Source organism: Phyllopteryx taeniolatus, chromosome 5 (assembly GCF_024500385.1).
Source record: "Phyllopteryx taeniolatus isolate TA_2022b chromosome 5, UOR_Ptae_1.2, whole genome shotgun sequence".
Taxonomy (NCBI): domain Eukaryota; kingdom Metazoa; phylum Chordata; class Actinopteri; order Syngnathiformes; family Syngnathidae; genus Phyllopteryx; species Phyllopteryx taeniolatus.
In genome coordinates this window covers 6,176,550-6,189,935 of record NC_084506.1, presented here as the reverse complement: position 1 = coordinate 6,189,935, position 13,386 = coordinate 6,176,550, and the positions used below count along the sequence as shown (strand labels likewise).

Sequence of the window (13,386 nt, the reverse complement as noted above, 5' to 3'; positions counted from 1 at the left end):
ACGTTTAAACTCACCAACCATTGAACTGTGAACTATAGTACTACTAGTATTATTTATTATTATGATTATTGTGGCATGGTGGACAACTGGTTAGCACATCTGCCTCACACTTCTGAGGACCCAGGTACAAATCCTGCCTCACCTGTGTAGAGTTTGCATGTTCTCTCTGTGCCTGCGTGGGTTTTCTTCGGGTAGTCCGGTTTCCTCCGACATCCCAAAAACATGCACGGTAGGTTAATTGAAAACTCTAAATTGCCCGTAGGTGTGAGTGCGAGTGCGAATGGTTGTTTGTTTCTATGTGCCCCGTGTTTGGCTGGCGACCAGTTCAGGGTGTGCCCCCAGTTCGCTGGGATAGGCTCCAGCTTACCCGCAACCCTAGTGAGGATAAGTGGTGTAGAAAATGGATGGATGGATGGATAATAATTATTATTTTTTTCAGACAGAATGAGTTACCAAAAACTCACCCCTCATTATACTGTGAACTGACAACGGTCTTAAGTCACAAAAGTCTTAAAATGTGAGGAAATGGTCTTCTATTACCATCCATAAAAACATAGAAATAAACGATACTAAAAGTACAAGAGTCAAAAATCAACTTTTAGGAACCGAAGAAGAAAAGCACAAGAAAATCTTGAGCATTCTTTACGAGTAGATATTTAATGCTTGATGAATAACTGGACACATGTACATTAAGCTCTCAGTGCAAGTCAAGAACATTAAATGACTGTGGCAGACTTGGTCTATAAAAATAAACTTTAGCGTTGATGAAAGTGGGTTGAATGAGGCATCCAATAAATTACATCCACAAGAGATCTTTGGTGGGCCAAAAAAGACAATAAAAGAAAGCAGGACCATCGAGACGACAACATCGACCACAAAAGAACATGTACATGATATAACTAAAGTGCATTATGGGATTCAGTCAGCAGCACCACAATACATTCACCAAATAAATATACACTTTCAAGATGAAATAAATTATGGCAGCAGAGTGGGAGCAAATGTATTCATTGAACAGTTTGTCTTTTCCAGGTTTGGTTGCGAAGCTTCTCCAAATAAATATGGACCTGCCAGTTGTTGCTGGGTGGGAGTTTGCCATAAAACACTCAAATACAAGACAATGCCAAATATTCATACAAGCGATGCGGGCCCCGAAAGGAGCCCCGCTTTGCGTCTTGCAGGTGGAGCCTGCCTTAGCGTTAAGCGGGGTACGCACATACCCGTTTTGGGAGACCCCACACATGACGACAATTCACATCACAATCATGGAGTCTGTGGCAACTCGGTGTTGAGTAGACACAGAAGGATTTGAACAAGTTGAACATTTTCGATTGCTGGCCACGACGGTTTCCCGAGCAGAACAGGGAGGAAATATGACTCTGAACACACCCCACACCATTGAATAATTGCTCAGGATAATGTTTCGGAGATAATCGGTCCTTTGGTGGAATTTATCTGAAGGGAGGGAAAATACTCAAATTTGGCCTGATTATCAGTATGTGTGTATCATGCTTTAGATGTGAAAATTAAAAGAACAATATTTTTGCCCCGCATTACTGTTCATTATGGACACACTAAATGGGAAAAGGCACATCATTCTGATGTTTTGAGATCGTAAAGGTTAAGCTCGGGGAAAAAAAAAAATGCGCTGTTAACAAACCCCAAACCACAAAATAATCACTCAGGATAATCTTTCAAATACTGTACATACAATAATTGTGCTTCTGGTGCAATTTATAGGAATTGAGGAGAAATGCTCAAATTTGAACTTTTCATCAGTACCTGTGCACCCTACTTTAGATATCAAAATTGAAAAACATAATTTTTGTCACACGTTATAATTAAAGTTGAACTCACAAAATGAGAAAAAGGCATATGTTTCCGGTGATTTGTGATCGTAACTATTGAACAGCTTTAACATTTATAATTATCATCCATCATCGTTTTCCACGCAGACTGGGGAGACAAAAAAATAATCACTTTAAACATACCTTAATCACTTAAGGTCATCTTTCGGAGACATCCAATAATTCTGCCTTTGGTGTAATTGATCGGAATGAAGGTAAAAATGCTCAAATTCAGCCCGATTATCGGTAACGTCAGATGTCAAAATTGAATAACATTTCCCACCCAACATTATGATTCATTATAAACACGCAAAATGAGAAAAAGGCCCACTATTCCAATTTGTGATAGTAAATGTTATACAGGTTTAAAATTTACGTTTCTGGGACCCAACTGTTTTCCAAGCAGACTGAGGAGGAAAAATCTTTCTTAACACACACCACACCATAGGATAATTGCTCAGGATTATCTTTCAGAAACATCCGATAATCGGGCCTTTGTTGACCTTGAATGGAACAAAGGAAAAATACTCAAATTCGCCCCGATTATCGATACGTGTGTTTCAAGCTGCCCCACATTTCAATTCATTATAAACAAACAAATGAGAAAAAGGCACACAGTTCCGATGATTCACGATCATAAATATTGAACAGGTTTAGCAGATACGATTGTAGGCCGTGATTGTTTTCCGAACAGCTCAGGGAGGGGAAAAAAAATCTCTCTTAATAGAGCCGGAAAGGAGGAAAAATGCCCTAATTCGTCCTGATTATCAGTAGGCGTGTACCCTGCGTTAGACATCAAAACTGAAAAAGAACATACCTTTAGCCCCACATTATGATTCTTTATGAACACACAAAATGATAAAAAGGCACACAATTCCAATGATTTGCGATCGTAAATATCAATCAGGCTTAACATTTACGATTGTCAGCCCCAATGTTTTCTGCGCAATTCTGGAAGGAAAAAAAATCACTGGGAACATAACCTGCACCAAAGGATTATCACTCAGGATAATCTTTCAGAGACATCCTATAATCGGGCCTTTGGCGTGATAGATGGCAAGAGGGAACATGCTGAAATTGGGCCCGATCGGGGGTATGTTGTGCACCCCGCTTTAGTGCAGCACCGCTCCGGCGCATCCAGCGTCTCTCAGTCTCGAGTTCGGGCGGAGCGGGTCCTCCTCCGCTTCTTGTCGCCCTCCCTGCGCCGGCCCAGCCTGGCCTTTTTTTTCCTCTTGGTGGCCACCTTGAGGGGCTGGTCCTTGTAGGCCAGCGCCTTGTCGGTCTCCTGCGGCAGGACGGGGCCCTCACGGTCCGATCCGAACCTGTGGGGCATGTTCTTGGTGGCCTCCGGGGGCTTCTGGCGGAGGTCGTTTCCGCTGAAGTCGGGCGTCCCGCCGTGCGCGGGCGGCGCCCGCTCGTCGGCCGTGTGCACCTCCTCCAGGAGCTCCTGCAGCCACAGGCGACGCTTCATCTCCTGCATGCTGCGGCCTTTGTCGTGCATCAGCTGGGCGTGGCTCACCGACCGCCGCCTGCCGGCAGAGAGCAGATAACGGGGTTGGGTCGAGAGACAAAAAAAGTCACGGAATGGCGTGCGGGAGGAAAGTTGAGAGGTTTTCTTGTTTTCTTTTGTTTCTTTGTTTTCATGACACGGAAAAATGGATGCTACTTCCTCGAGCATATCTCTTATGCCTACACAAAAGTACATGTGATAGCCGCAAAAACATAACCGCTTAAAGCCTGCGGTGGCTGAAATGTATCCCACCGAGTTGTCGCGAGCCTTCTCCAAGTAGCGACAAGGAGGTGCTCGATCTAAAGTGGCCTCGCTAGCGTGAAGCCTTGTCCACACACAGGCTGTCACATCTGCCTTTACTTTTTTTTTTTTTTTTTTTAACCTGGCTCTTCTGCCTTCTCTCCTTGACATACATGCACTCACGGCCAACAACGAGGCACTCGAAAGCGGGCACGCTAGCCAGAAGCCCCGGTCCACACAGTTGGCTGTTAAGTCGGACTTTTCAAAACTGTTTACACCTAACTCGTATTTTTGTCTTTTTTGTGTGACCTGCGCGGGATTCATGGCCAAAAATAAGGCGCTCTGAAGTCGCCACGCCAGCAGACTATCGGACTATCAATTTTGGGGTGTAAACGTAGGTAACAAGTGGGTGAGCCGCTGATGCGAACAAAGGCACACAAGTTCGGAGCCGTTTTAACCACGCCCCAAACATTCTGGAAAACTGAAATGGTGAAAAACCGTTTTACGCTATATCTCCACAAGTGGAGGACTACGTAGCTCTCAGTCTTTGCACAGTTTTTCAGCAATTATCCTCAAACATGCCGTATATTTAGACTCTAATCTCTGAATTCACTGTAGAGGGTCTTCAGGTAAAAGTAAAATAAAAAACCTGAAATGTACTTTCATACAAAAGTAAAAATGTTTTGTTACAGTCAATTATGTACAATACCTTGGCACAATGAAGAAAACAACATTTCTGCACTCAAAATAACTTTCCTTTTTTATAAACTTCTATAATACTCGTACTGGGAAGTAAAAACATCACTGGACAAGCAAACAAAACGACGTGTTCCCATAGCTTTGCGAGTGTTGTGTACATGAAATAATAATAATACATTTAAAATGTGCTAAATTAGCTAATGTTAACAATAAAAAAATTACACCTTGTGTGTGTTCTTTTCTGATTAGATTAAAAACTCAATTCTCAACAATAATTCTCTTAAAAAAGGCCATGGATGGGGAATATTTTGCTTCTCAGAATTAGTTGCATCGTATTTGTTAATGCTTCCTTGTTCAAGTTTCTCCATGTTGCTGCTGTTTCTGTTAAAGTGTTTTTCAATCGTTAATTACCACCATAAGAATAGTACCTACTCCCTAATGTCTATATTTGGATTATATATATATATATTTTTTTTTTATTTTTTTTATTTTATTTTATTTTTTTCTTTATAGTGGAATATATAGATCACTAAAAATCGCTTTACAGTGGTAATCACTAGCACAGGACTTTTCTCTAGTGGACTATATACAGTAGTTGAATCTCGGGCTGAAACGATTAATCGAATACTCTCTCATCACTATATAATCATATTTATATACAGTCCAAAAATTAATTTCCGTGTCGTCGTCCTGAGAAGTTAAAAAAAAATTAAGAAGCCTATTTTGATAAAGTCGTGAGTACAAAGTACACACCTGCTTTCAAATTTAGGGAGTTAAGCTAAAAAAGTAAAACGTCTGCAGAAAAATGAATGCTCAAGTACAGATCCCTGAAAAATCCATTTATGCATCAAGTATTTGTGTACTCCCCACCCACGACATGAAGGTGTGATCAGCATAGATGTCGGTGGTTAGGTTCAGCTCAGTACAGTAGAGGGCAGCAAAAACGAGCCCATGACCACAAAATAGTCTGGGAATGTTTCTGTACTAATGAGCCTTTCTAAATCAACCAACATCGATTCAATTCATGTCTGACACATCAACCGAAAGGTAGCAATGATGTAGAAAACAAAAGCCGTCCTATGCGAAGTTGATCCAGGCCTAAAGTCAACCGGCAGAACCCGACATGAGCAAGTAACAGACACTTGAGCTGTAATTATGTCTATATATATATATATATATATATATATATATATATTTAAAAGAAAAAACTCACATTCTGCTACTAAGTGCGTCCACTGGCCTCCCGTAAGGTGTCACTGGAGAACACAACAAGAACACCGCCAGACTCCACTGATGAAGTAGCACTACAGAGCACATCTTTCCACCCTAAGATCTGCAAAACACACCACTTTTGTTAGATAATCATCTAGTTCATTAGGAAATATTGATATTTTGACTGATTGCTCAGTTCGTGCAGGTGAGAGAACAAGCAATTGCTACTTACAGGATATTTTGACAGTGAAAATCCCCCAAAAGATCCAACTGGAAGCTTGTAAAGATGATTTCCTTGTTAATATGACAATAAGAAATTATTTGGGCCAATACAAAGCAGCCGTGTTAGAAGTTCTGTACGTATCCATTGGTGTGAAGGCAGCCTGGGGAAATCCCCCGCCAGTTTTTTCCATTCATTTGCCTCCCAACAGCGTGTGCGGGGCTATTTATTTCTCTCCAATGTCCCGATTAAAAAAAAAAAAAAAAAAAAAAAAAAAAAAGCGGGATAAAGATAGTCGCCCAGCAGCAGCAGGAGAAGTTGTAGAAACAGTCGCACTAAGTCGTGAGTGTCAGCCCACCAGCTCGCACTCCAAGTTGAGGTGGTCTCTTGAAGAGTGGAGCATCTTCTGTGGTGGTCCGCACACGAGCTTCTGAGAGGCTTTTTCACTCTGAGTCAGCCTGTGTGTGTCTGGGGGGGGGGGACGGGGGATGGGGGGGGGGGACTCCAAACTCCTCTTTTGGTTTGAAGATGCAGGCACCACCTCGGCGAAGTTCAGTCCTTAACACCCTCCCTGTCCTCAGAAACTCCCCCCAGTTTACACTCACCTGCACTGACAAGAAGGAGAAAGCGGTCCAAACCAGCCAGCCATTGCTTTTTCTCCAACCCGTTTCTTTTTTCAGTAGTTAAGAATCGACCTGCAGCCAAAGGGCACTGGGTTTGATTCTCGCAGCATAGGTGTGTCAGGCGAGGGTCTTGAGGAAGATGCCAAAGTCGAGCCTGCAAGTCGTTTCGGGGGCCCCCCGGTTAACAGGGAAGAAACCTTTCGAGGCTTTCGTACAGCTGGGGAAGTACGCCCAAAACGTCGAATCCAACAGACCGTTTCCTAACGTTTGTAAACAACAGAATTGTTGGATCAGCTTGAAGTAGAAATGAAAGACTACGAGACCAACCAAACTCCAGAAAATTCACTTTTTTCTTAAAGTTGGCTATCAAATGTCTCTATTCAAACACTCAATAAGTACCACAACAAAACCGTGTCAGACGCAGGCTTGCCCGGAGGCGCATAACGACACGGGAAAACTATCTACAGGTGCGAGGGTACTTCCGGGTGGTGGAACGTGACCTGAACCGAAATCAGGACAAAAACCTGTTGAGTTTGGGTTTGTGTAGCCAGATACTCCCCAAAAGGTTGAGTTTTTTGCTATATTTTCTTAAAAAATCTAAGATCGATAAATTCATCCAGGACAACCTGTGGGTGAGGAGGCTAAAACAAGGGGAAGTCCTATAAATGTTTGTACAGAGAATGTTGCAGAATCGAGTAGCAACTTTTCAAACCGACCCCCATCATCGGGTTTGTGGAAGGCATTTTCTCACTGGTATGTATCAAATATTTGGTTGCCTTGGAGTAATTTAGTCAAACATAATGGCTAGCTTGTTAGCGAACATCAGTTCTATACCTCAATATCCATTTCAGCGTCAAAAGAGCATGTCTGTGCCATTAATCCGAGCAACAGAAAAGTCACTTAACAAGCCAGTCCCGCAATGATCATGCTAACTATGTTCGAATTTCCACCGCGTCTGTTTTTGAATCAGCGTACCTGTTCCAAGTAGATTATGGCCAGCGTTCCGTCTCCCTTCCAAGCATTTTACCTCACGCGAGAGAATAGAATAGTAAATAGAGAAGAAATGTTCCTACCTCTGTGTTGCTTCTCAGCTGCCGGAGTTCTCTCCACCTCTGAAAGGCTGCTTTTGTGTTCACCCTTGTTTTGTCTAGGGGTCTGTCTAATTCCTTTTTGTTTTTGTGGCTATCCGGACGGAGGTGGACACGCCTTCACAGATTCATCAAAGCTCCTGAAACCCAAGGAAACAGGTCAGTGACACCTTAAGTCTCTGATTGGTTGTTTCTCTCTATGCAAGGTGGTTTTTTAAAAAGCAAATTTGTTGTACTAGATGGGGCCAGAGAGGGTTGATCTTTTTTTTCCACCGTTTTCATTAGTATTGTGTTACTGTCGAGTGCTGTCTGCGCTACTGTTGGGTTTCTACTGACCATTTGAACAAATGGCATGAACAAATGACAAAGAGATTATTTTTGAAAATTGCACAGATTCTCCTGCCTTCTACTGCAATAAAGTGTCTTGTCAGATCAAAAAGGAGGTCAGGAGTGACAGGTGTGCGACCACCGAGGTGCGCGTGTGTTACCGTACATGGCGGGGGGGTTAGTCCAAAGTACACAACGAGGCCCTAACCACTTCCCCAAGGGAGAGTGACCCTAACCTCAGAGAAACCCAACCCACTGCCTCTCACTGCGCGCCATTCAGTGGAACCCGCGCTCCCCGCCGCCGCTCTCTTTACCTGAGCTAACCGGCTCACCGCCACGTGGTTAGGGCGGCTTCTGAGGCGTCTCTCCACTCGGGCTGCGCAGGAAAGTGGCGAGTTTGACGCGAGGGGAGAAATGGCGAGATTTGAGTTGGAAAACCAGAGCAAGCTTAAGCCAACGAAACCACTATGGTGGACTTTGCACTCATCGGGATGTACCGGATTTCTGTCAACCCCAGGATACGCTCCAGGCCCACATGGAATTGGATCCAACGTTGCATAAAATCCACAATAGAGAACCATAGATCAAAAAAAATTTTTTAAATAGTTGTATGACTCCCACATGCTTTCAACACATTTAAACTCATTGAAACAAAATATTTCTTAGCGCCTGTTCTTACCCTCGCGGTCAAGAAATGCAAGGCTGTCGAATAACATCACTGAGGAAAGAAACGAAGAAAACTATCTTACCTTTTAAATGGATTTTTAAAAATGACTCCATTGTTTAAATACACTCAACTTGATTCAAATCTACTTATTAAATGTGAAATTATCGTTGCTCACCGTGCATACCACTGCCCACACGCTTCGTTCCGGCAGTTTTATTAACCTCTTTGAAAGTAAGACAAGGGATCCAGACGGGACGTCGCTACGATCGTTTGACTGCCACAAGACACAAAACGCTGCCATATCGCCAAGGACCAATCAAAGCAAAGCTGTTTTCCATATTTAAATCGGGGAGCCGAACGATCCAATCAGAGCAAAGCCTACTTACATGTCGTATATTCAAGAGTACCGAGACTTTCTCGACATTTTCAACCCAAATTATCTTGCAAGAAGCACATCAAAGAATATAAAACAAAACAAAATATATGGATGGGGACTTTTAATATTGAAATGTTACATTTTATTGTATTTTATTTATTTATTTATTTATTGCACACGACGAAATGCCTAAAGTTCCCTTCTGATGCTTCCAAAGAGAAGCACGTTGCCCATTATGACGTGAATATTGATTTATGATGGCAGGCCCCTCCCCTCAGTGCGAAGCGCGATGGTGATGTCAGCTCCCGTCAGCAAGCGCGATGCTCGCAATGGGCGTCAACCAGCATCACGTCTTCGAATTTGGTGGAAAACAACATCGTGAGAGCCGAGAAGTCAAATGTTAGAAGAAAAAAAAAAAATATTACAGTGACCTTTTATAAGCTCAGCGTCCAGGTCACTTCCTGTGCGAATGAGCTTTGGACCGCTTAATTGGGAGGAAAAAAAGCAAAAAAAAAAAAAAAAAAAAAAAAAAAAAAAGCTTCTGGCGCAGTTCCCTGGTCGACTTTCACACTGCATGCCAAGTGATGTGTTGTTTTGTTTGGTGTGTCATGGTGACCGCCACCAACTTCATGCTTCTTCACATTTAGATGACTAACAAGCATTTTTCTCAAGTCAACGAAAGTCACTCGGGAGTTTGGAAAGGTAGCTTGACAAGACTTTCATTCTGATCCTGTACAATTTGGTCCTTTGTACGTCCTAGGTCCACCTGTGATAGGTGCCTTGATGCAACTTTAAAGTAACCTTAAGCATAGGTTACTCCTGACAAACCTTGCCGGAAGGACGTCACCCATATTCCTTTACGGCAGAAATACTGAAAGCAACAGGCCACCGACAAAGTTTGCCAACTGGACACGAAGATGCTCGAGAGTACGCAAGCTAAAGAAAAGAAAGCACCTAAAAAGAAGAAGCGACGAATCACAAGTTAGGTACGTTTGCAGAGCTGCCAGATGTTACGGAACGTCCGTATTTTGTTACGAAAATCACGAAGCGCTGAGTCGTTGCGGCCGTAACGCCGATTGTTCCAGATATTGGGGAGGACAAACAAAATCCCAACGTCCGACATTACCGGCCAGTACGGAGCTGTGTCCGGCCACCGTGACGAAGAGAGAGGGGGGGAAAAGCTGCTTTGGGGTACGCTATTTTATTATGAGACTATTGTCCATGCATAAACTATCCAATTCAATATATCAGCAATGTTATTTGTTTGTTTGTAAAATAGTGCTGAGTTTTCATTTTGATATTTGAGATCTGATTTAATAGACTTTTTTTAATTACATTTTTTTTTTTTTTAAACCAAGGTTCAAACAGAGTTAGTAAAGACGAATTTTGACGATGGCACGTCGAAATCTCATATACTTTGCATCTGCATCGGCCATTACAAGGTTGATGCAATGAAAATCCATCCATCCATTCATTTATTATTTATTAATTAATTTATTATAGGGTCATGATTATGTTGTTCAATTGAACTGTATGCAGAATTATTTTGATCCTATATCCTACATAATATACTGCAAAAACTGTCCCGCGGTAATGTTCACGGCCGGCAGTGACTTGTGACTTTCCTCAGAGGCCAGTTTGGGACCTTCTCTGCCTTTTCTTCCTGCAGTTAATTCCGCTGCATGTCTTCCAGTAGAGCTCAGCGCTGCCCTGCATGTTGTGGCACAAAGTGATATTACACTGAAACTCAAAATTGTGACTTGCCCGTTTCCTCATAAAGAAACGATCGCTTAAAAATCGGCAATATAACGGGCCCGCAAAAGGTGAAGGTTCACTGCATTTACCAAACGGTTCCCAATTGTTAAGGTGCCGATTTACATTCACGTGGAATTGGATCCAACGTTTTAGGGCGGGGAGTGGGTGCACAGCTGGCAGCAGATTCTTGTCATCCCGCCTAAATGTTCTGTGATTTATGGTCCCGAGCCCACGGAGCAACTCTTCTGGGAACTTTGCCTTTCTCCTCTTTTGTTGCTTTTACCACCTCTCACCATCTTCACCTTCAAATCGCACACTTGCTGAATCCTTTGCCACCTATTTAGCACTAATATTTTCATTGTATTCATAACATGCACTTCGCAGCACTGGCACTCACCAGCCACAATATTAGACACACCTGATTAATGTTGTGAGAGCCAATACAAGAGCTGTAAGTCCAAAACTTGAATGGGTTGATTTGGTTTTATTGTCTTGGTTGTTTGCAGTGGTGTGCAAATAAAGTGCTTCATACAAAAGATAATCATGACAACTGAAAATAAAGTTGTAATATTACAGAAACATTTAACCATTTTATAACAATTAAGTAGACGTTCTTGGGAAAATGTTGTAGTTTTTGGACAATTGCCTGCATTATAGGAATGTGAATAAAGCTTTTTTTTTTTTTTTTTTTTTTTTTTTTTAATATAAAGGCAAAAAGTCCCAACATTATGTTTGTAATTTTACAAGTGTGAAGCCAAATTTATGTAATTTAAATGTCAATAAAAAAAAAAAAACTTTTTAATGTTAAAATGTTACAGAAATATATTTTTTAAATTGGAATTTTACAGGAGAGGTTTTCAAGAAATGTTTTCTTGGGATTAAATTATAATTTTATCAGGACCTTTCGTTTTACATAAACAATTTTTTTTTTTTATTGGGATAAAATAAAAAGGTTGGTGAAGAACCAACCTTTTTACTCAAATGATTTTTTTCTTTTGAAGATAATTGTACGAGAATAAAGTTGTAAAAGGTTAGCAGCATTAAAATAAGTACTATTGAGGATGTTGAAGTGTTTTAAATATCTCCTTCATATTACATCACAAATTTACGACATGTAAAGAGACCTTTCCGTTTCAGCATGTGTCGGAATTTTGACTTTCTCCATTAAAATGACGCCTCAACTCTCGGAACGTTTCAGTGTGGCCCTGCACAATCCCACACACACACTGAAACCATCCCTCTTGTTCCTGTCTGATTTTCATGAATAAGCTCCATTGAAAAGTTGTGGTTGCTGTAGCGACATGCACTTTTTTTTTTTTTTTTTTTTTTTTTTTACTGGATGGAATAACTTGATGAATAAAGGCCGTAAATTGTTGCCGGGAACCGTGATGATTAGTCGAATCGGTGCAGGCCAGACGCCGGACTGCTCAGTGACTTAGAGGTTCAATTTGTTGCCACCGGTTATGATTCAGATTGGGGGATGACTGTATGGCGGATACCATGCCCCGTCTCTGTAGCTCAGTTTTTTTTTTCAGTTTCCAATGAGTATGGGGGGCACCAAAGACCTTACCTGCAAAAAAACATAAAAAAAAAAAAAAAAGTCAATTTCCTGGCAGACGGCAGCGTATGAAACAGGAGCCAGGAAAAGTGCATGTGTGTGATTCATGCTAAATTTCACTCTTAACACACCAACAGTATCCCCGTAACCCGTTCAGCATTCATGCTCTCCACTGGTGCCCACCCTGCATCAACTACATCAATTTGCCGTCTTCATTTTGGCCCCTTGTACCACCTCCCCCCCCCCCGTGCTGCTCCACCCTATTATGTCATCGCCCGGTTTTCGGTGACGGCGTTCTACGCGCAAACTGGCCGCGTGCGTCCCAGCTTGGACCGGCAATCGGGCCAAATATGAGCATTTGCTTTCCCGTGTGATCAAAGTCAGAAAAGCCCCGAGAATACAAATATTTAATCTAGCAAGAACGAAGTCGTAATTTTATGAGATTGCATTTAACAAGAACTGACTGGGGTGGCAGTGGAAAAAAAGTTGGTCTTATGGGAATCAAATTTTGTACATCATGAGTATTTAAAAGTAATAATAGTAACTCTAAGAAAATAGTTGGAATGATACAAAAATAGTTTTGTTTAAGTGGTCATTTTGTCAACAAAAATGTGAATTTCACAAGAATTAAGTAATACATTTATTACAAAAAAAGTCAATTATATGGCACTGAAATCAAAATTTTACAAGAACAAAGATTTTTCTGAAAAATGTTCAAATTGAGCCAAATGTTTGGGTATGTGTGCGCCCGGGTTTAGACATCCAAGAATATCATTTCTGCCCTGTACTTTACAAATTATTATAAACAATGAGAAAAATACACCATTCCAATAATTTACGATGGTAAATATTGAACAGGTTTAACATTTACGATAGTTAGCCTCAATTGTTTTCCAAACAGATCCCTCTTAACAACACTCCACACCACAGGATCATCTTTCAGACAATCGGACCATCTTTGTTGTCTTTGATGGCAAGTAAGGTAACATGCTCAACTCGGTCCCGATTGTCGTGGTGCGAGTACCCCGCTAATTTCCATCCATCTCACAGTATGACAATTGTTTTGCGCCTCTCTTCCAATTCTCCTCCTCGCTTAATACTGAGCGCTCTTCTGGCAGACGCCAAGACATGCGCCCACAGAGTTCAGTTTTCGGCAAAACGTTTGCTGTAAAGCTAGCCAACGCAGGATAATAACTTTTTTATGGTCCAGCACGTAGTATTTGACAGCTCGAGTTAGGGTCGGGATCGCACGGCCATTTGTTGA

General features: G+C 41.7%; 1 protein-coding gene and 1 long non-coding RNA gene across 5 annotated transcripts in view; one reads left to right on the top strand and one right to left on the bottom strand.

The window, feature by feature from the left end:
- LOC133478275 (uncharacterized) overlaps positions 1-13,386 on the top strand; it is a 56,364-nt gene that overhangs the window by 23,917 nt on the left and 19,061 nt on the right. The window contains exons 3-5 of one of the 4 annotated variants that reach the window (XR_009788645.1): positions 7,503-7,598; positions 9,570-9,795; positions 9,895-11,159. This is a non-coding gene — a long non-coding RNA (uncharacterized LOC133478275). The other 3 variants (XR_009788644.1, XR_009788642.1, XR_009788643.1) reach the window with 3 other exon arrangements.
- LOC133478757 (parathyroid hormone-related protein-like) lies at positions 637-6,175 on the bottom strand. The gene is made up of 3 exons (XM_061775238.1): positions 5,741-6,175; positions 5,510-5,629; positions 637-3,376 (listed from the first exon to the last, which is right to left on the bottom strand). The coding sequence occupies exons 2-3, from the start codon at positions 5,611-5,613 to the stop codon at positions 2,995-2,997; spliced, it is 486 nt and encodes a 161-aa protein (XP_061631222.1). The 5' UTR covers positions 5,614-5,629; positions 5,741-6,175; the 3' UTR covers positions 637-2,994.